Raw genomic sequence first — 22,962 nt, 5'->3', positions numbered from 1 at the left:
TCCTGTCCGGCGGTGGGTGGGGCCTTAGAACTCCCACACACTCTTTCAGGTCCCCAAAGTCATCCCAGATGTTTTATATATATGTGTGTATATATATGTGTATATATAATTTTTGTATATATGTATACTCATATATATTACAAGTGAATTTCTTAGAAACTGTAGATAAAGCATCTTGAGAAAATGTTAATGTTTTTAGTATTGAGTGTAAGTTAAAATGGCATTTGCTGTGCAAAGAGGCAGCTTCAAGACAAGCTTTCTAACTAGATTGCCATGCCAATCCCTGCTGTGCCTGACCTTGAGCGAGACTGCAGGAACTATAAAGATGAGGGAGGGAGTGGATATGCCTTATCATTGTATTCTTGGCAATTAAGCAAATGCCTGACACATGGTAGGTGCACAACGATTGAATAAATGAGTGAAAGCCTGAAGAGTGTCTCACAACACTGTCCATGAAGGAGTCCCCACTTTGTCAAGAAAGACTGTGGCATACTTCCTCTGACAGGCGGGGAAACTCGGAACTAGAAGATAACTGCCTGGCACCGGCTGTAACAGGTACAACAAAAGTGATACCAGAGCACCCAGAAGTGGTTTATTCTGTTGGGTTAGGAGGGCGGGGGGTGGAGGTGGGTGTCAGGGAAAGGCCTCACAGAGGTGACATTTCTGAGCCTAGGCAGTTAACCACTATTTCATTAGTGGAGGAAGTGGGTAGGAGAGAGGCTGCCTTCTTATACCCCACGTGGTTCCTTCTCTCAAAACTCTGGATGTACAGGAGGCCTGGACTTGACTCATGTGAAGTGTCTACTAGCCAAACTTGGGCCAGAGTGAAATCCCAATCCTCTGCCAATGACTGGCTTCTAGACCTGACTTACACCGGGAGTTGCTGGGTCCCTCTCACTTGATGTAAGGGGCTTGGGAGGGGCTGCCAGGACTCACCTAGTTCCTGGACAAAGTCCAAACCTGACCCCCCCCTCCCCAGCTGCCCAGTTGAGTGAGACAGTATGTGGCCAACTTCCTAACTTTTGAGAAATTAGCATCAGGTGACACTTACCAAACCCTTCTAGATTTTAATAAATATATAAGAGAAATTAAAACCTTTCCTTTTGTAAATAACTCTTTTTAAACCACTCAACAGTGAGTGTCTACTGAAGAGTTTCCAGAACTTTTAATATGCTATTTGATTGTGAATTGCCAAGAGGGTGGTTTAGCATGCGGTCATTCCCCACAAGCTCACATTTATTTCAGAGCACCAAAACGACAATTACCTGGATCCCAGTTTTTTTCTTTCTAGGGATCATGACAAAAGTACTAAGTCCTTCACCTACAAGTCCAATCCAGGAATTTTGCCTAAGTGTATACAAAAGATGTTTACTGCAGGATTATTTGTTACATTGACAAATTACAGTGGAGTCTATGTTATACAGCTGTTAAAAAGAATGAGACTGATGGGAAGATCTCAGAGATACTGAGAGAAAAGCAAGGCACAGAATCTATTCATTTAAAATAAAAAGCATATGAATATGTAAATGTATTTGTAATTGTAAAGGAAGAGGTCTGGATATACATTAAAATGTCAACTTTGATTACCTTTAGGGAGGAGAGTACTGGAAGGAACTAAAGAGAATATATTTCCTTTTTACACTATTTAGAGCTACTTCTGTACTTTTTTTATCACAAGCATATGCTCATGGGCTGCTTGTGTAGTTCTTAAAAATGAGAAAGTATCTTAGGTTCTGTATCTAGAAGGCAGACTTTACGTCAAAGTAGATTTATTTTCTCTTAAAATTTAAAGGCAACCTCAAGGCTGGGGGTGTAGCTCAGAGATAGAGTGCTTGCACAGCATATACAAGGCGATCCTGGGTTTGATCACCAGCACTGCAGGAAGGGAAGGGGGGGAAAAAAACTTCAACTGAAAAAAAAAAAAAATGAAATACTGTCATATGAGGGAGTTGAGGCCTATACTCTCTCTGGTGACTATGACTATGAAGTATGATTAGAAGGATTAGAGTATGTATTTAGAATAGAAAGCATACCAAAAAAAAAAAAAAAAGGTAAAATTGGCTGCCATCCAAGGAGTTGAATGCAGGAAGCTCTCAGGAATGCAAGATCATTCAGAGATGGTCTAGTAATTGACAGACAATATAATCTCTAACAAAATAGTCTGTCCTGAGTCCCTGGTAATTGTTAACCTTCATACCAAGAAGGTTGGGAAAGCATTAAAATCTGCATATGATGTGTATCCAGGCAGACTTCAAGGGGTTTGTGCTGTGAGACCTAAAGTTCAGATAAAATTTTCTAAAACAAAACCGTATCAGCAGGGCCTATGGTGGTTCCATGTGTGCTACATGTGTTGGTGACAAGTGTGTCTTCGTTATTGAGGAGCAGAAAATTATTGTGAAGTGTTGAAGGCACAGCAAAGTCAGAAAGTGAAATTTTAAAAATGAAGCTTCTTTGAGTAATAAAAGATCAAAAGGCTAAAAAACACACAACACACACAAAAGAAAAAAATTTCACTTTTTAAAGGGGTAGGAAAAATTAGAGCTGTTATTGCTTAATTTACCTTTCTTCACCAAATCTTCCTAAGATATGTAAAAAGGCTCTATTTAGCCGTGTGTAGTAGTGCACACCTATAATTCTAGCTGACAGGGAGGCTGAAGCAGGAGGATGGCAAGTTGGAGGCCAGCCTGGGCAATTTAGCAAGACTGTCTGAAATAAAAAAGGATAGGGATGTAGTTCAGTGGTACAGTGCCCCTGGTTCAGTTCTCCAGCACTACAAAAATACTCTTTAAATTTTTTTTTTTTAATTACATATACCAACAGTCTGGGGAAAAAAGGAAAATAGAAGATTACTGCATTAAATAGTAACACCAAGGTTTTCCAGGGCTGGACACAGGAAACCTGAAGTGGTAGGCTGGCCTCCCTTTCACCCCAGATTGGTCCTCTGTCTGAGTCCCTCCAGCCACCGTAAAAGGTGTGACAGTGGCTATTTTCCAGGACAGTCCCAGGGTAGCTAGGCAGTCTGCCTCGAATCGGGCCATGCAGGTGGGGCCAGAGATGGTGCAGCCAAGGTAAGCAAGACATCAGAGGGCTTTTCTCTTTGGAGACTGAGAAGTGAAATCCTTTCTGCTGCCTCCCTAAAGGTGGCATGTATCAAATCAGCAAGTCATGGCTGGGATAGTAGGCACACCTTGTGGTCTGGGACTGAAAGCTAGTAATTTCCCCAATACCCAAGTCACTTCACTCCCTGGATAAGGACTGTTTTTTAAAAAGCACTAATTTGGCAACTATACCTATGGTTCCAGCTACTCAGAGGGCTGAGACAGGAATTCGAAAGTTTGAGGCCAGCCTGGGCACCTTAGCAAGAGCCTATCTCAAAATACAATTTAAAAGCTGGGTGCGGTGGTACATGCCTATAATCCCAATGGCTTGGGAGGCTGAGAGAGGAGGACTGGGAGTTCAAAGTCAGCCCCAGCAATTTAGTGAGACCCTGTCTCTAAATAAAATACCAAAAAAGGGGGCTAGAGATGTGGTTCAGTGGTTAAGTGCCCCTGAGTTCAATCTCTGGTTCCAAAAAAAAAAAAAGAAAAAAAAAGGCTGGAGATATACTAGAACACTTGCCTAGCATGTGCAAGGCCAGTATCACTCACACACCCACACCCACACACACACAAAAAAAAACCCTTTAGAAAGGGCACTAATTTATTATTTATATCCCACCTGTTCCGAGAAAAGATTTCTAGCATATTCCAAAGTCGTATAGTAAAATATTGGGGAATAAAAATTCATATAGCCTTGTTAAGTGGAATACTTTCAAATTTTTAAATGCATGTATTGTTTGACCTAGTAATTCCTTTAAGGAATTCTAAAGAAACACTTACACATGTGCACAAAGATGCAAGTATGAGATGTTCACCACAGCAATTTGTACTAACAAAAAAATGAGCACTCTTTTAATGTTCAACAATAGGGAAATGGTAACGTAAATTACAATCTAACCATAAAATACTGTGCAGTCCTTTAAAGATAATCTCTATGTACCAACCTATCTATATGTATAAATTCTCTAAGACATATTAAGTCTTATGGTTATGTATAGCATAATCCCGTTTGTTTAAAAACACTATATGTACATGTATATGTAAATACGTAGAAAATGAGATACATATCACCTGCATTATCTTCGTAAGGACTAGAGGGGTAAAGATAAAAAGGATTTTCACAATTTATACCCCATATAATTTTTAAAAAATATTTATGTACATATTACAAATATATTATTATTGTATATAGTTTTGTATCACTAAGTCTTAAAAGGTTACTTTCTTTTTGTGAAGACAAATATAATAAACCCCCATGTAACCACCGCTTCATCGGTTATCAACATCTACACTGAGCCTTGGAAAGTTCCTTTTAAAGAGTATATCATGCTGGGCATGGTGTGTATACCTCTCATCTAGCAACTGGGGAGGCCGAGGCAGGAAGATCTCAAGTTGGAAGTCAGTCTCGGCAACTGAGGTCCTAAGCAACTTAGCAAGACCTTGTCTCAAAATAAAAAATAACAAGGGCTGGGCATGTAGCCCAGAGGTAAAGCACCCCTGGGTTCAATCCCCAGTATCAAAAAACAAAAAATTTTAAAAATCATGGCATAGGAATACAGGTTTGAGGGTCAGACAGGGTCAGATTCTGGTCCTTGCTTTGGCCACTTACCAGCTATGTGACTTTAGGCAGGTGATCTCTGAGCCAGTTTTCTCATTTTAAGTCAGGCTAGTCGTCACCTTTCCTAGGGTTGTTGTGTACTATGCTGAGGCCAGTGTATCTAGTGAACAATCACTATGGCAATATCTGTAAGTGACCTCTTTTTCCAGGACCCTTCTGCAGGCACCCTGGGCAGGAAGAAACCACAGAGCTAGATGGGAGAGTACTATCAAGTCAGGGCTGAGAGGAGGCAAGTTGGGGACCGACTTGAGGAAGCAACAGAGATTCAAGTGGGAGCAGTGAGGAAGCCCAGAACATCAACTCTTTAATATCAGGCCTGAGCCAAAAAGCAAGTGGGGTTACTTTTTATTAACGTTAAGTAGTTAGGAACAAACAAAACGAAGACTCTTGAACTTGCTAGTTCTAGGTCCTCTGTGCTCCACCCTCTTTTCCGACCCCTCACTGCTACAGCAAGCTTTCCAGTAAATGTTGGAAAATCCCAACTCTCTTCCTCCATGGGGGATGTGGGGGTATTAAATCTGGAGAAAGGTCTAACACACCGGCTCCAGCCAACCGGGAGCCTGATTTCCTTAGTAAGATTAAGATCTGGACCCATGGAGTGGTCCAACCCAACCCCCAGCACTTGGCCCAGGGATCTTCTGTCAGACAATTTCCCTCCCTGCAACTCCCTAGAGCAGGGCTTCTTCAAGTCTCTTCCCCATTTGGCAACTTGTGCAAAGCTACCTGAAATAGCAACAGTTTAACTCTTAATTAGTAAAGAACTCCAGCTACATAGGTGGACTCAACCTAAGAAAGACACTCTGTGGGCCTTGTGGCTTATTCAGGCCCTGGAAAGACTCCATCATTCTTGGATCGAGCAATGAATTCTGTCTTTCAAGGGATAACTGAGGGAGGTAGACCAGCATTCCCACCCCACCCCCAATCCTAAATAAGCAGCCTTCGTTCCAGCTTGAAATATAGCCAGCCAGTAGGGTCTAGAGCCATGTCACATAGCATCCTGAGGAAGTGGGAAGCAGTGCAGAGTAATTATTAAGAGCAAGAGACTTGACTTAAAATTCCAGCTCTGCCTTTGCTGGCTGTGTAGCCCTGGGCAAGTCACTCACCTCTTAAAAAAGTAATATCAACTGGTTTGCAGAAGAGTCGACAGATACGAAGAGTAAACAGGTAACGTCTGTAAAGTGTTCGGCACTGTGCCTGGCCCATTTCAAGGGTTCACTACAGGAGAGTTATAATTATTTTTACAACCTAGAATGAGCATGGGCTTTCATAGCAAATAGACTAGTTTTGAACCCTGGCTTGATTGTTTACTGACCAGCCTGGGGCAAATTACTAAACTTTTTTGAGCTTCATATTCTGTAGATGTGGCTTCATATTCTGTAAAATGTGGCTTATAAATTACAGGGAAAAAAATTCTTCCTGCCTGCATTCTGCATTCCCGATGTATACTAAAACACTGCCAACACACCAGAAAAGGGGACGAAGAGAAAAGTATCCCGTGGCTTAGCTCATCCAGAGGCTAAGGGAACAATAAAGGAGGCAGCTATGGGCCTGGTATGCCATGGGATTGGGATGGTATGGGGCTGGCTGGTGTTTCAGTGGAAGTAGGAACAAAGTAATTTTTATTTTTCCTGGTTGAAATGACCAGGCAAGGTTTTACATATCATTCTCTTTAACCATACATCCCAGAAAGAAGAAAAGCAAGAGATACCTGACTACACGGACAACAGCTCCCAGCCTCACCACAGACGTCTTCACAGCTAGTGAAGCCCCCAGGCCTCCTTTTTCCCATCACATCGCTTCTTTGCAATAAAGCTCAAATTCAACCCCGAGTGTCACTGCAAATTGTTTATTAAAACACAAAGCAATGGACAGTGAAAAAACATCCTGATTTTTTACTTTTTGGTGGGAGTGGGGTGGGGCACGGAAGGGGCAGGGACAGATGGAGACAGCCCAGAAGGAAAGACAGCTCTATCTACCCCTACTGCTTCCCTGGCCAGCCAGGTTCAAAGCCCCTCAAGTACATCTCACTGTGCTGCTGCTGTTAAGTACATACTGTGGCTACAGGCAAAGAGTTGGTTTGGCATCTGCAGGGAGAGGATGGAAAATCAGAGTAGAAGCTACAAGGGCTACTAAGAACTGACACATTTTCTCCAATACTTGGTACCAAAGAGCGCAGCCAGGCCTAATTTGGAGGGTCAGGCAAGACAGCTTAGGCCAATTATGGTTGAAGAGGCTGTCATGAGCTCAGAATGGGTACCTGATGGTAGCCTGGGAGAAACTGATGGAAGGGAAAGGTAATGTTCTTTAAATCCAAGGAGGGAGCTAACCCAGGGTCAAATTTCTTTTCATTCCCTGGATCATGACACACCAAACAGAGTTGTCAAGAAAGTCTCTTTACTGGTTTTGCCATATTGTCTCTCCCTGCCAATTCTCCCCTCCCACCTGGCAACTCGGCTCTCCTTTCCCGACAGTTGTCCTTTGAAAGGACGGAAAGCGCACTTCAGTTTGTTGTTGTTTTTCCTCATACTGAAATAAAGCACTGAAGCTCAAAATAGAGGTGAGAATGGAGTTCTTCTTTTCCCAGTGCTATGTGCTCCCATCTCACAAGACTGCCTGGATGTGAGTGGTGCCAAGGCCCTCTCTGCCAACTCGAACAGGCACTACTGTTTCCCTGGCTGCCAGCACAATCCTGGCTCCTTGTTTTTATACTCCTGGGAGGAACTCGTCCCAAGAGATCCATCCTGCTCTTTTCCTGCCAACCCAGCCAGTCCCCAACTCATCTGCTCTTATCAAGATGATTTGGCCACCCAAAGCAAGTGAGACAAAGGCAGCTTGAGAAGGATAAACCAGATCAACAGCAAACCACACATGTGCAAAAGAAACCCACCCTCACTAGGCAGCTGACCCACTGGTGCCAAGCTTACAACGTGAAGAAATCTAACCCTCTTGCTTCAGAAGAGGTCCAAATACAGAAAGAGCCTAGCTCAGACTGAAAAAGAAAATTGCTCTGATCTCTCTGAAGCATGAACATTAAGGCTTCTTTGCAATTTTCTTAGAGCTCTTTGATCCCTAATTATATCTTTCCCTACAAGAGAGGAAGATTTCTTCTGAGATTCTGAACAGATCCTGAGTGTTTCTGGTTCTGCTTCAGTACACTCTCACTTAGCCTTACTCCAGTCTCCTTCCTCAGAGGCCACAGCAGAAGGCGGCCCAAAGCATACTTCCCCTGGCCCAGTCTTTTTTTTAAAAAAAAACAGGACCATTTATAAGTTTCTCACTTGGGAAAGCTCACCTACTCTCCTAGATCCTTTTGGAGAGGCAGGAAGGACAATGTTACATGTTGTCGCTTGATGCCATTAAGGCTCCTCAAGGCAAGAAGACACTTGAAAAGTAGGCCAGCAAAGGGGAGGGGAGGGATGGGGAAGCAGCCCCATGACAGGGACTGTAAGACCCCTGCCCGGACCTGAATCTAGAGGGAATGCCCACCCTGGCTCAGAGCAGGAGAGGAAAAGGCACTGTGCTGACCGGGGTAGGTTCATCCTCAATCCCCAGGGAGGGTAGAGAACCTGCTGATTCTTTCCTTGGGCTTCCCGAGGTGAACCAATTTCTAGGGAAAGGGATCTAAGTGCTAGGACAAGGAAAATACTGCTGCTGTTTTCTGAAATTCTCAGCTTAGATTCTAGAAGTCAGGGCCAGGTCTCCCTAGGAGAGCTAGGGGCAAAACAAAAAGGAAGAGAAATTCCTTAAAACAGAAGCTTCTCCAGAAAAGACAAAAGTCAAACCACACTTCTAAAACTGGATCCAACAGTTCCCAGGCACAGAAAGGGGGACGTAAGCCTAATGCAAATTTTACCCCACCTCATCAAAGCCCACGTGACCTCTAGCGTGACTGTGTCCCCTCAGAGAGAGCAAGAGAACTCGATCACACCTTTCAACAACAAGGTGGCCCTGCAGGTCACAGCTGGTCTTCCTGGGAGTCTGATACCATGGAAGCTTAAAAATTATCTTTTAAATCATCAGAACTCAGGGTATCCACTGAGCAGCTTCTCCTCAGGAAGGAAGATTTTTCAGAAAAAAAAAAATGGATTTGATTTACAGGACATGGACCCCACAGTTTCTTAATTTTTCACTCAGCATGAGTAAGATCCAAAATAGTCCAATTAGAGACTGTGGATCACTGACCCAAATCAGACCAGACTACAAGATTCAGCCTGTTTCCAGCAGTCATCTTTGCATGGTCTTCTGCAAACTGCACTAGAGCCATGCTTCTGGCAAAAGGAGTTTCACCCTGGCTATCTGCTCTTTAGCCAGTAGGGCTCTATGGACCCTAAAACCCTGGGACGACATGTGATGGAATAGAAGAGCCTGGCCTCTCCTCCCCAACCAGCCCCAGGCAGACTCCCTACAGTAGAGCCCAGCCTCAGTCCTACACTAGTTCAAAATACAGATGGAGAACAAACAGTGTAAAAAGCAAAAGATGAACAGAGTAATTCTTGACATGTACAATATAAAAATAAAAATAAAGCATGCCCCATTCCATCCCTTTAACCTAAACTTCATGTACCTTTATCCCTTGGAGGAGCAAAAAAAGAAAAAAAAAAAAAGCTTTCAAGTTCAGCAACATGAGCCAGCTGTTGCTAGCACTAGGCAGCTATCTTTTAGCTGGGTGGGCTTGGTTTCAGGGGAGTCTATCCCAGCCCCTGCCATAATTCTCCCCATTTCCTCACTTCCCCTTTAGTTTTGTCAGCCATAGAAAGATGTTCCTTCCTTTTGGATACAACCAGAGAGGAAAGCACCCATTCTGAGCCTGGGGGAAGGAGTAGGCTTCTGGAAACAGGCAGAGCAAAGCTGCTTGGCTTACAGTACCATTAGGAAATGGCCCCAGGAGTCAGGGTTTCCTTCTGAGACAATGAGTCACTGAAGAGATGGGCTGAGGTGAGGAGGCAGGACCCCTCCTTCCTCGGAGACCCAAGCAAACTAACAAACAAGGCAAAATAGAGGCAACAAGTCCTCCTTCATCTTGTCTAATCAATTGGCAGTGGCTCACACCTTTGGGAGTTGTGAAAGAACAGAAACCAACACCACTGTCAGAAGCCCAATTAGTAAGGACATCCACTGTCCAGGAAGTTGGTCCCCAAGACCAAGGCTACAGTACCTCAACCTTTAGAAGGGGGCTTCAGGAGCACTCCAGGACCTCTTTGCTCCTCTGATTGCAACCTCAGGCCCCAGCCATCCAGCTGCCTGACTCAGTACCCTAAGACTGAGGCCCAAGTCACAATGAAAATAAAGGGCTATAATTCTCAAATGACTAAACGCTGGCCTGGAGTAATCATTAAGAGCCAAAGTCAGGACGTGAGCCCAAGAACCACTTACTTTTGTCACATAAGGAACAGTTCAAATATACGAAACTCTTAAAAAACATCTAGCAAGGCAAACTGAAAATCAAACATATTCTAAAAAGATGGGCCTGGCCTGAGATTCTGTACTGCTCCAGCTCAAGCTGAAGCTAATCCTGCTGCCTCCCACCCACAAAATTTCTTTTAGCTTAGCTGGGTCCTCCCTTTGTTGCCCTAACAGAGAAATGAATGACAGTGATCAGAAAGGAGGAAAAAAGGGAAATTTCATTTTCTGCAGACATTTTTCTAGGGAATTCCAGACAGACACTTAGATGTTAAGGTTAACCTCAGAGCTGCCAGGACTAAGCTGACTGAGATTCTTTTAGCCCCATCACACCAAGAACCTGACTACAACTTGGATAGAGAAATGAAAAGATGGAGGGGCATAATATTAAGATCCATGAGAAAAATCACTGGGCCAATATGGTCAATCCATTTAGTTCCTTGAGGCAGCTCTGGGCAGAGGACATGGGGATAAATGAACATAAAATACTAGACACTCTAAACAGTGGTCAATCACTTAGTAGGGCTCAAGTCTCTGAGGTTGCTCTTAAGTTATGCTAACATAAGCCTTTTCTAATCCAAAGACCAGAAGAGACTTTTAAGGTCAAGTGGTCAGTTGCTGCAGGCTGGAAAGCATCCCTGTCCCCTGGCAGCAAGACCCTACAAAGGGGCCAGTAAAGAACTGCTGGGTCAGGTCCTCCTGGCTGCTGGCTCAGAGATCCAGGGAAGGAGGTACCAACAAGGTGAGGTGGTAGAAGATAAGACATTCAAGCACAGAGAATCCAAATCCCCATGTCTCCTTCCCTTCTTGGCAATAATTTAGTGAGGATGGTTGAAAGGGAGAAGAGATTCCAAATGAGCCAGATTATGAAAAAAAAAAATTGAAAAATCAAGTCCCCAACAGGCACTGAAATCAAAATGATTTGCTGTGGTGACAAGTCAGAGGCAATTTGAGGACCTGATATGAACTAATTGTCTTGGATACCAGACAGTCCTCTAACTGGCACATGTCAGGGAGATAAGCAATGACAAACTCAAATATTTGAGAAGGAACCATCATTGGATTAATCCATAAAGGCTTCCAAGTAAGGAAGCATTTACTTTTCTTTCTTTTTCAATTCCCCCATTTTTTTGCCTTTACCATCTGATTTATATACCTTCACACACACATTCTTTCAATCCCAGGACATATGAAAACTTATCTGGACATGACTTCAGAACATACCCAACTCCCAGGGCTGGTCTTCTCAGGTAATTAGATGACATTTCCCTATTTGTTAAATTTCTAACCTAAAAAAAGAAACCATAACTACTCTGAGTTCAGAGTCCTTTTCACTCATTATACAAATAAGGATCCTGGACAGGAAGGACCCGTTTGCCCCAAGTACCCCAGAGAGGAAAGTGACAGCTGGGGCCAGCCACAAAGAGAGGACTAGGACTGAAGCAGGCCTGGGACCAAGTAGTGGATGAGGGCTGCTCTCCACTCACTCTGTCTCTTTTTATCACCTTTACTTTTTGTGTGTGTGGGCTTTGTTTGTTGGATTTGTTTCATTTTGTTTTTTATATCATTATGAAAAATACAGAAACCAAAATCAACATGTTTGGTTTCCCACTCCCCTCCACCCTGCTCAGGATGGTCATTTGTTCTCACAACCGGCAGAGGCAGAAGAGGGTTGGAATGAAGACTCCAAAGGCCACCAGGATGGGAAACATGAGGCTGCTGTTGTCTGAGGCATAGGGGTTGGGTGTGCGAGGGCCAGACTGCACCCGGTTCTTATTGGTCTGTCTTTTGAGATTAGACCCTTCATCATATTCTTCTTCTTCTTCTTCCTCTTCTTTCTTCTCCAGTCCTGGATGAGGCTGTAGCTTTGGTACATCTAACACAAGAAAGAAAATGCCTATTAAGTGAGACCAATAGCATGAAGTAAGACCCTAAGAACAGCAAATGAGCCACAATAAAGAAACTCCTGTGACCAATCTAGGGTCCACAGGAAGGAGAAGTAGCACAGATGATCTCCAGCCTAAAGAACAACAGAGTGCCATTAACACTAGTCTTCAGATTTAACTAAAAAGTTGGAAAAGCCCTGCTCACAGAGAAGCTCACTATCTCCCTTCCTGTCCCACATCTTCAGAGCCCCAAGAAGTTTAGACTGGTCAGAGACAATGATCTCACACCCAAAATTTAACCTTTCAAATCCCTTCTCCTTTGCACAAGTCCACATTTCCTGTAGATTCACACAAAATCTAAAGAAAAAAGCTGATCTACAGCGTTCTGGGTTCTTGCTCACACTTTCCCTCTGTCCTACCTCTTTCTCAGGGACTCAAGCACAAAGCTGTCTGGTGTAAGATATCATCTTCCTAGATGCCATCACATCAGAATTTGGGAGGAGACACCAATACAAGATGATAAGATGTGTACTCAAGACAACTTGGGTAAAGGCACAGAGAGAGGATAGGGAAGAAAAATCACTAAGATACAAGTTTTCTCTGCAAACATCAGCTGGGAAGCTGGCAGCCAGGATAATCGAAACCCTAAGCAAGAGTCTGAATCCCAAGGTCAAAGAGATATGAATAAATGAATAAATGGACTTTGGTCCCAGTGTACTCCAGCAACACTGGAGTTCTTCAGAACATACCAAAATCCTAACAAAGTCTTCCTTTTGCCTTTTTCTCCTAAGAAATAAATGTCAACAAGAATTGAAATGAGGACAAGTTTAAGGCAATACCAAATTGGGGTCAGGCACCCCAATGGGAACCATTATTAATCCCAATTTATAGGAAATTTAAAAGAATTTGTCTAAGGCCAAACAGCTGATTAAATAGTAAAAGAAAGAACACATATCTTTTTTCAAAGCTTGTGGCTAGTACTATGAAATACTTCATCCTCATCCTTGTGACTCTGAATTCCCCACAATCTGGCTTTAAGTGTTAATAAAATAATGATCAGCTAAATTATCTCCTGAGGGTTTCCTGAACCATATCTTTCAGCCTGAGTCAGAAAGCAAATCAAAAGCACAACTTACCATCCACTGTTCCAGCCATGATGTAGAGTGCACAGACTTTGGGATTGTCATAATACCCCTAGGAAATAGGGAAGAATGGTCAATCCACACAGCAGCCAATATGTTATCCTCACCCACTCTTCTGAGCCGTTCCTCAACCATGAGACAGAATGGGGCATTACCTTGACAAACTCAATGTAGAGTTTCCCTGTGAAGGTAGACACTTCCCCCTGTACACTCAGCTTCCCTTTTCTGATGCTCATAGGGATGATTTCATCGTGAGCTGTGCTGTGTCCAACACGATCAAAGATATCCAAATCCTTCACCACGACATGGCCATTTAATCGTACATCAAATACCTTCAAGGATTAGAAAAAGAGACTATGTCAAAACCATCAGCTTTGTACCTCTTCAAGGAATCGGACATTATGCACCTGCCTGGGCTTCAAGTTCAAAAGAAAAAATGATAGGTCTGGATATACTCTGGGGTGGCTAGAGTCCTTTATCCGAACCAAACCAAAACTATGTTCCTTCATTGCCATGGCAGTAGCATATTTGCCTCAAGAAACAAAGAATAAAAACAAAAATCTCAGCATGCAAAGAAGGAAATTCACAGGAAAAGACAGAGGAAAAGGAAAAGGCTAAAAACAGGAAGGCAATGAAAGTCAAGGGAAGAGAAGTAACCAGGAGGACCTTAACAGGATCAGTCAGTTGCCAAGAACTAGGATTCTAGCAATGCTCTTTGGACACAACATCTTTGTTTTACATGTGGTGCTGAGGATTGAACCCGGGCCGCATGCATGCCAGGCGAGCACACTACCGCTTGAGCCACATCCCCAGCCCTAGCAATGCTCTCTGTCACCAACCCCCAAGGCAAGTGTGGTCACACAGGCAATGGGACACAGCTTTCTCAGATGCAGAAAGAATCCGGCTTTTCCTCAAAGCTCATCTGTAACTCCCTTCTGGGAGGCTCTGACACTCTGTGGCCCCATAGCAAAGGAATGTCCAAGAGTATCAATGTCTCACTAAGTCAAGACCTTACCTTCTGCTGGGACTGTGCAAAGTAGACCTCTGCAAATTTCAACACCAGCACATAGTCCCCCTCCTCCTTGATGGGCACTTCATAGCCAAAGGTCTCTTCATTGTACCGCTCTGTTTGATACAGGATCTGGTCCTCTGGGTTGGAACGCAGAATTGGCAGTTTCATGCCATAATCTGAAGCTGGGAACAAGACAGAAAGCACATCAGAGGCAAGATATAAAAGAGCAGAGACCCCAGAACTGTCAGAGGCATTTCTGGGGTAATGCTAATAACCCTTTCAGTAGGAGGAGCCACCTCCTCTGCACCTGGCTCCAAACAGAGCTCACACAAAAGCAAGAATCAGATAGCCATTGCCAAGGAAGAGCACATGAAAGAAACTCAATACTCATTTCAATAGCCCCTCTAACCTTCACAGGAGAAGATTTCCCCTGGCTATCTGGAGAATGAGAACAAGTCTAACTCATTATGTGAAGAAAAATGCTATGCTGGAGATGCCTGGTTCCGGAAGAGGGAGAGTTTCAGAAAAACCTCCTGAAACCAGGGGATGGCCAGGAACTCTAATCAAGGTGATCGAGTTCAAATGTTTTTTCTTAATCAGAAAAATTAATCATCTGGCTGGGTGCGGTGGAGTACACCTGTAATCCCAGTGGCTCTGGAGGCTGAGGCAGGAAGATTGTGAGTTCAAAGCCAGCTTCAGCAACTTGGTGAGGCCCTAAGCAACTCAGTGAGACCCTGTCTCTAAAGGGCTGGGGATGTGACTCAGTGGTTAAGGGTCCCTGAGTTCCATCTCTGGTTCAAAAAAAAAGAAAAGAAAACTAAGCATCTAAAACAAACTGGACGCGCTGGGGTTGTGGCTCAGCGGTAGATCACTCACCTAGCATGTGCGAAGCCCTGGGTTCAACCCGCAGCACCACATAAAAATAAATAAATAAAGATAGTGTCCAACTAAAAAAAAAATGTTAAAAAAAAAGAATTTAAAAAATAAGTAAATAAATAAAACTGTGGACTATCTGGTTACAAAAGTCATTTTTTATCATCTTTACTATGAATAATATCCCAGCTTTACTTGTTTTTTCCCAAATTTTCATTCAAAAAGTTTTAATGCTGGCCAAAAAAAAAAAAAAAAAAGACAGACTCACAAAAAGAAGGGTAGAACTCTCTAATTTCCAATAGGTTCAAGCACCTTGCTACCCACAGACTCATAAAACTCCAACTCTTAAACATTTCCTAAATTAAACCAATAGAAGAAAGCAGTTCTACCAAAGCTCTAGCACCTACCACAGCACCTGACATAGTAGCCACTCAGACCAATATAGGTCTGTTTCCTCACCTATAAACTCAGTGTTGTTTGCTAAATGAACAAATGGCAACAAAGGAAGTACCTACAAAGCAGAGAAGTCATGCCCTGCTCACCAGGAGTCTAGAGCATCTGCAGGGAAGTCAATCTGCCAAGGTCCTACTGCTACCTCTGGCTTAAGATGCCCAAGTCCTGGGGAGACACCATTTCCATTTCACAAAAAGAACAAGGAACAAAGTAGAGTAAAAGTACAAAGTTTACCTTGGGGTCAGTATCAGAAAAGTCAAACACCTCTATTGTCCCCAGGTCTCTCCCAACCTCGGGAGAAGATAAGTTGTGTATTCATGTTTTCCCCCCACTCAACAAAATAAACTAGGGTCTTTTCACAAAATATCACCTTCCAGCCCCCAAGGATAATACTTCTGCTTCCTCCTTCAGAGAGCAGCCTGATTCCTTTATCCTACAGATACTTTCCAGTGTCCCATAGTTTACTTTCCCAACTACAGACAGATAGTAGGGTAGGGTAATTTTTCCTCCAGCATGGAATTAAGACTTCAAGACTGGGGCTGGGGTTGTGGCTCAGCGATACAGTGTTTGCCTAGCACGGGAGAGACCCTGGGTTCGATCCTCCACACCACATAAAAATAAATAAATAAAGACATAAAAAAAAAAAAAAAAACCACCCAGAATCATCTTTAAAAAAAAAGACTTCAAGACTGCCTTCCAATCTCTCATGGTGACCCTGAAGTCATCTGCCAACTAGATCCTTTGGGAGATGCCAAGTGTCATCCCTAGAGCTGAATTACCAAAATTCCAAGGAAGAAGACCTGGCAAAAGGTAAAAGATTAACCAAAAGACCTAGTGGATGAGGTCAAGCTCTTAAAAAAATAAACATAACTGTAACAATTCCTGTAAATGACATTAGCCATGAAATCAAATGAACTGATGAGACAATGAAACAGGAAACTCATTGCATTTTTGTCTTCAGACATTTTTCTTCCTATTTCTCCTCAAGAAATCAAAGAAGGGGCTGGCTGGGTGGCATACGCCTGTTATCTCAGTGACTTGGGAGGCTGAGACAGGAGGATCACAAGTTCGAGGCCAACCTGGGAAAAATAAAAGTCACTCAGTGGTACAGTGCCCCTGGGTTCAATCCCCAGTACTACAATAAACAACAACAAAAAAAGAGAAAACCCCAAACGTTTTTCAGCCTCAAAGTACATTACCCTAGGACACAAACCTATAAAGACTGAAAGACTGCTATTTCTCTTCCAACTAAGAATGTCCTCTTCCATGAGGACTGTGATCCTTACAAATTTGGAACATTAACTAGATTTGACTTATTCATGCACAGAAAAATTTGTGCATGTGTGGGGAATCTTTTTTTTTCCTTTGCCAAACGGAAAAAGTGAGAAACCAACCGTAATGTAATCTGTGGTGGTCTCAGTCTCACAGTTAAGAAAATAGCTATGTGAACAAAAATTATTTAATAACCTTGGAATTACCTTTAAGTGTTTTCCCTTTAAAGCCCAAGTGACTGTCCTAAGAGATTTGCCACATGCAAAGTTGCATTTGCCTAAGTCCCAAGAGATGCAGCAGCAAAAAGGAAATGTCTTCCCTCCTTAGCCTTCATGTCTTCATAGTTAAATAGATTTCTCTAAAATACAATGGAGTGTACAGTCAGCACACTGCTAAAGTAGACAGAATACAGCTTAAGACAGTTAACCAAAAAGGAAGGAGGCCAAAGGGCCTACATTATGTCTGCTGCTTCTTAGTTCTACAAAATAGAGCAGCCAGGCTCCTTGGAAAATTCAGCTCAGGTTTTAGAGTAAGGCAGGCCTGGATTTGAACCCTGGCTCTGCCACCTAAGAGAAGCTGAACAAGTTGTTTTTTCTAGGTCTGTTTCCTCACCTATAAAACAGAGTTGTGGTAAGAATAAAAACACCTGTACCATTAAAATAAATAAAGTAAAAAATACCTGTAAAGAGTTTAATACAGTGCCTCACACAGAGAAAAGCATAGACAGACAAGAAGATACACGAGCTAGGAAAGGATATGCACCCAATATGCCCTAAATAAATGTCTCTGCTCTATAGAGAATTTAGAAAATGGACTAAAAGGAAAAAAGAAGCAATCAAACTAATTGGAAAACTGCAGCTGGGAAGCACAGGAGTTAAAAGCCAGAATGAGCAGGAACCTGTTCTACATGAGACCACCACCATGAAGCACTTCTTGGTGCTGCAAAATCTCTCAGCACCTCAACACTAGGACTCCTGACCACTAGATTTTTTTGAATCACTTTCTTTGTCAAGTAAGACTAGTTCCTTAACAATTCGTCTCAATGGGCAGAGGCAAGGAACTCAGTGATTCAGAGACCTAATTCTCTACCTGCAAACTTCCAGCACTCAGAGGGCCTGCAGATAAAGCATGCCTGTTAGGTAACAGTATAGAGAGACAATTCTAAACACATTCTACAGAAGAGAATTCTAAGCAAATCAAAGACAGGGGTCTGTCTCTCTCACCCTAACTTTCAAACTCTTATCTTCCCAAGGCCAAATCCTTCCCCAGTCCAGGAAAGGGTCTTCCTTAGGAAAACAGAATTGGTAATTTGATAAGCTTAGATCCTCAGCCAGCATTCCCCACCCTCCAGCCATGTTCTGCCCTATTTTTAATTCCATGTAAAAGGTCATCAAGCAGGGAAAAAAAAAATAGTGACAGTTTACCCTACTCTGAACAGGAGAGTTTGTAGAGTCAAGTCACAGATTTCTAAGGTATGAGAAGTATTATTAAGAGGGAAAACAAGGCTCAGAGAGGTAAAGTAAGTTCCTCAAGGTCATACAAGTTTAGTAAGTATCTTTCTATGAAGCGGAAATAGCCTCCCTCTATAACCAAGCCAAGTTCTGGGCCCTTAGGCCAAATAATCAGGTCTTTCCCTAGTCAGAGTCAAAAGGGATCCAGAATAACCGAGAAGAACCCGTATCAAGTAGCATACCAAAACCCCAAGGTAAGCACTGCTGAACTACTTTCTATACTTCTATCTATTGAAGCACACAGATTGAAATGCCTTTCCCAGGCTATGAGCACTAGTTATCCTCAAGGCAGAAATGAAATTCAATAAACATTATAAAGTGCCTTTGAATGCATAAGGCACCAGGTGCCCTGGGCCACTCAGTTACAAGAATGCTGAACTACAAAGAAATTACAGAGAAACAGCAAATTCAAAAGCAGGCCAAACCCTTATCTGGACAAACTTGGCAACAAGTACCTGAATTCATTTTACACAAAATGAACTTTCGTCAGCATGGTGGAAACAATATCACAAGCAAGTGGGAAAAGAAATAGGGCCTACGGCTCCTACAGCAATTAGTGTAAATAGCTGCACAAGGCAAGGGTCTCCAAATACCTGGCACACCCTTATCCAAACAGGGCCAAAGAAGGAAAGGCAGAGTGAACAGCTGCACTTCCCTTGTGGGGCTGACTCCTAAGTAAAGAAGAAATTAGAAAGCTGATTCCTGAGTGGAAGCAGTCCCAGACCTAATGCCAGAAAAATGCTACTCTCAGGGATCTGGTAAGCCCAAAGTTGCAACAAGGTGGTCCAACTCTAACCCTTTTCCCCATCCATTCCTTAAAACTGTTCAATTCATAACCAGACTGGAAGACAGGGAACCTCCATTTGAAAAAAAAAAAAATGTCCAGAGGTTCACATCGGAAACAGGACTCCAATATGCATGAGCTTTGGTAGGTCTCATGTAATTTCACCTGCTACAATAAACTCCAAAGGAACTGCAACCATGAGCCAATAACCCAAGGACAGCAAGCCTGGCTCACTGCTGACCATACCGAAACAAAGACAAAAAAAAACCTGCACCAGCAAACTAAAGCCAGAATTTCTGAATAAGATCAGTACCTGGGGATTAAACCTGTGTGGTGTTGGTCAGCTTTATCCACTGCCCAAGGGACCTATTAGAACAATGTAACCAATGTAGAGCCTGGTATCTGCTAAGTGAGAGAAACCACTTACTCACTGTCCTCACTACAGTTATCTCAAGAGGCAAAGTCCACAAACTGTTTGTAGTTTCCTCAGACCTCCTTCCTCCCAGTCCAGACCACAGGGAAAGAGGAAGGGTCCAGGATAGAGATAGCAATGACCTCCTGCTATGAAGTCTGGCTTGGCTGCTGCAGGACTGAAGCTCTGACTCAGCTCAACCCAGGATACTGGGATCTACATGCCAGGGCTAAACAAATTCCAAGACAAACACAGAACTTCAGAAAGAAGCCCTGTGTCCCAAGATCCTCAGATGTATGAAAGCAATAAACTCCTAATATAATAAACTTCCAGGAAACTGCAATTAACTTGTAGAAACTAAATGCAATCCTTTAGTAAAGGCAAGAGCCAGATATGGACATCGTGGAAAAAAAAAAAAGTCTGTCTCCTAGGTTGGCTAGAGTGGCATATTGCCAGTTGGGCAGCCTCTTAACCCAGCAGATAGTATAAATCTCCTTCCAACACATGAAGCAAGGAACTTCCTTCTTAAGTCTGTTTTCCAATTCTACTTACAGAAGAAATAAAGAAATCTAGAGCAGATTTCCCCCAAAGAGTGGTTTGCAAATGAAGTATCTCACAGCAACTGATACAGAAACCTAGATCTCAGCAGCGGGGAATCAATCTATTTGATCTGGAGTGAGGACCAGGAATCTGCATTTTTAACTACCTCTCCTAGCAATTCTTACACTCTCTGAGAACTGTGCAGCTCTGTAAAAGCCACTGTTGCTCAACCAGTTTAGACACACTTTTCCCAAAAGCAGGAGTCAAACCTCTTAGGATCAACCCGGGTAGGTGGTACCACACTATAGATATTCAGATCTTACCCAGGATGACACAATTGACACACTGCCCCCAGACTCACGTGCAAGATGGCTTCAATATAACTACTTCTACCTTTGAAGTACACATATTTGCTCCAAGGGAGGGCGGGGGAGAAGGCTACAATCAAACTTTCCTGGCCCATCCCCTTCAAAGATTCCTTGCTATTCTGGCTAAGAATCAAGCCCGGCTCCTTTAGAAGGGGAGGAAAAGCAGCAGATATCTGGGTCGCAAGAATCTACCAAGAACTGTCTCGATAAGACAGCAGGAGTACTGATGAGTTATAACTCGCCTGGCCTCGAAGGGCAAGAGGCATCTCTGGTCTTTACTTTCCCAGTTTGGGTGGGGGTGAGGGGCTGAGAAAATCCAGGATGCGAGGTCCAAATATAACTTCTCGCCAACTCTCTGCCTCCATAGCTCTTGGTAGCTTCGAGCCAGTGCTAGGCCCTGGGCGTATGACCAGGTCCTTGAGGAAACTGCAAAGAAACTTCACTCCAGAGACGTGGCCCCTAGTCGAGGAACGGGGTCAGGGCCCGCAGCCGTCCACCAGCTGCGCCCAGCACCGCAGGCCTGGAATCCCGCAGCGCGGGCGAAGGGCTCTCACCTCGGCCCACCCGGCCTTCCAAAGGGTCCTTGCGGAAGTGGATCCCGTGTACGTCCACATGAGCCTCTCCGCCCGCGTTGACCGCCCAAATGACGCTCTCAGGCAGCCCGGCCCCAACCACGCCGGTCACGCCGAGTCTCGGCTCCCGGAGCGACGGCAGGAGCATCAGTAGCAGCAGTCGCAGAAGCGCCCCAGCGGCTCCTTCAACCACCCGGGCACCCAGCATGGCCGCCACCACTGCGGGGGCAGCCCCCGCCGACCTTCGTCTTTGGCCGGCCGCCAGGCCGCCCCCGACTCAGTAAAACAGTGCCACTGGCCGCTCTGCCTCAGCCGCCGGGGACATGTCGCTCTCAGGCCTCTTTCTCAGCCACGGGTGCCGCCTCCCACCTCAGGAACAACCTACCCCGCCGCCCTGCCTCCCAGCCAAGACCCTGTAGCCAATCAGCGCCGATTCCTTATTAATTACCCACCACCCCGCCGGGAGCCGCCCGCCCATTGGCTATCAGACGCGAGAAAAGGCGTGGCCACTCCCAGGCTCCGGTCCAACCATCGGGCAAGAGATGGAGCGCGCGCAGAGGGAGGGAGTTCGGTTGAAGCAGCGGTCCGATGCGGAAGTGGCGGGTGCAGCGCCCAGGCGGCCCCGGAATCCCACAGCTGAATGGGAAAGGTGGCCTGGGGGGTGGGGGGGAAGGTTTAGTATAGGGCGCACTGACACGTCGCCAGCACTTCCGGTGCTAAAAATCTTGGGACCGAATAAGCTCTGGAGGGGGCGTTGCTGTCTTTCCCGCCCCTTTTTTTCTCAGGGAGAGGCATGAGCATAAGCTCAAGTAGGAGAAGCCGTGGACACTCTCCTGACCTAAGAGACTCAGCCTTTTCTCCGTGTGAGACAAAGGACCCAGCCTTTGCCAAAGAGGCCACAGGAACACGACTGGAGCACACGAGTCCCACGAGGATAGGGTCCCGCCCCCACCCCTTAGCGGGCTCTGGGCGGGTGGTAGAGTCCAAGCGGCCGTCCAATCAGAAGGCTCCAACGCAGCGGAAACGCGTGGCTAGGTGAAGGAGGGGTCCCGGCTGCCCGCGTCTCCATGGCGACAGCCTCTGGCCTGACTCTGAACCTGGAGACTGGGCGGGGGCTTCCTCGGCCCTGGCCGAAGTAGAAGTCGCCGGTTCCCAGTTTGAGGACCTGGGTTACCTGGCACAGGCATGACCCCACTTCTCTTCCTACTCTGGCAGCTAACCCGGCGCTTTCTTACACTGGTGATCCCTGCACTTCAGTGACTCCTCCAAACTCCCACTTCTCCAATAGGAAGACAGGCGCAGAGAGAAGCTGTGTTGCCAACAAGGGGTCTCACCACAGGTGCAAAACCAAGGCAGAAAACTATTTAATAATTTCGTCCACAAGTACTTTCCAGTCCCTACTAATAAGGTTGTCAGATTTAGCGGATAAAACACAGGAAACCCAGCTTAATTTGAATTTTAGATAAACAAACGGAACATACTCATTAAAAACCAATTTTCTAAAATTCACACAACTGTACGCTTTGCATTTTATCTGACGACCCTAACTATTATGTGCTAGGCAATGAGCTTAGTGCTGCAAAAACACACCTGGGGCCCCACATGAGAATCATAGATGTTTAAGCAACCCATGACCCAATTAGTTAGAAAAGGGTGCCAATGGACAATATAAGGGGAAATTTAAATGCATCAGAATTCTTTTCTCAGACTCCACAGGTATAACTTTTGGGAGATTGTTGTGTGTATTGCAGTGGTGGGGCTAGAACCCAGGGCCTCTGCGTGCTAAGCAAGCTCTCCATCACTGAGCAATATTCCCAGCCCCAGGGGTAACTTTTGAATGTATTACCTCCTAGTCTCACTCTAGGATCTGCTCTTGATTCTTCCTGAATAGACTTGTTTCCTTTAGAGTCCTGCACTTGAATTTCTAATTCCGTTCTCCTCTCTCAAATAAAAAATAAAAAATGTTATTTTTGGAGGAACCTGTCAACACAGAGGCTTGAATAGCCCTTAGAGTAGGGGCA

At 44.4% G+C, this 22,962-nt stretch overlaps 1 protein-coding gene across 3 annotated transcripts; it reads right to left on the bottom strand.

Moving 5' to 3' along the window:
• Positions 1-3,620: 3,620 nt before the first annotated feature.
• Mlec (malectin) lies at positions 3,621-21,321 on the bottom strand. 3 transcript variants are annotated; one of them, XM_026403382.2, is made up of 6 exons: positions 20,924-21,321; positions 14,160-14,338; positions 13,300-13,476; positions 13,139-13,196; positions 11,767-11,992; positions 3,621-5,931 (listed from the first exon to the last, which is right to left on the bottom strand). In XM_026403382.2, exons 1-6 carry the CDS (start codon positions 21,147-21,149, stop codon positions 5,823-5,825), a joined length of 975 nt encoding a protein of 324 aa, XP_026259167.1. In that variant the 5' UTR covers positions 21,150-21,321; the 3' UTR covers positions 3,621-5,822. The 3 variants fall into 3 exon arrangements, with proteins under 3 accessions (XP_026259167.1, XP_026259168.1, XP_077652256.1); XM_026403383.2 differs by lacking the exon at positions 3,621-5,931 and having other exon boundaries at positions 7,478-11,992; XM_077796130.1 differs by lacking the exons at positions 3,621-5,931; positions 13,139-13,196; positions 13,300-13,476 and having other exon boundaries at positions 7,478-11,992.
• Between the last annotated feature and the right edge of the window lie 1,641 nt (positions 21,322-22,962).

Source organism: Urocitellus parryii, chromosome 3, assembly GCF_045843805.1.
Source record: "Urocitellus parryii isolate mUroPar1 chromosome 3, mUroPar1.hap1, whole genome shotgun sequence".
Classification (NCBI taxonomy): domain Eukaryota; kingdom Metazoa; phylum Chordata; class Mammalia; order Rodentia; family Sciuridae; genus Urocitellus; species Urocitellus parryii.
Note: the sequence above shows the minus strand (reverse complement) of the source record. Positions and strands in the feature narration are given on the sequence as shown.

What these genes read in the sequence shown, in the direction of transcription:
- Mlec (XM_026403382.2), bottom strand. Translation starts at nt 21,149, where the DNA reads ATGCTGGGTGCCCGGGTGGTTGAAGGAGCCGCTGGGGCGCTTCTGCGA. An exon ending in GGAAGGCCGGGTGGGCCGAG is followed by an intron (nt 14,339 to 20,923) that starts GTGAGAGCCCTT and finishes TCTTGTTCCCAG; the next exon opens with CTTCAGATTATGGCATGAAA. An exon ending in CATGGCTGGAACAGTGGATG is followed by an intron (nt 11,993 to 13,138) that starts GTAAGTTGTGCT and finishes TTCTTGTGTTAG; the next exon opens with ATGTACCAAAGCTACAGCCT.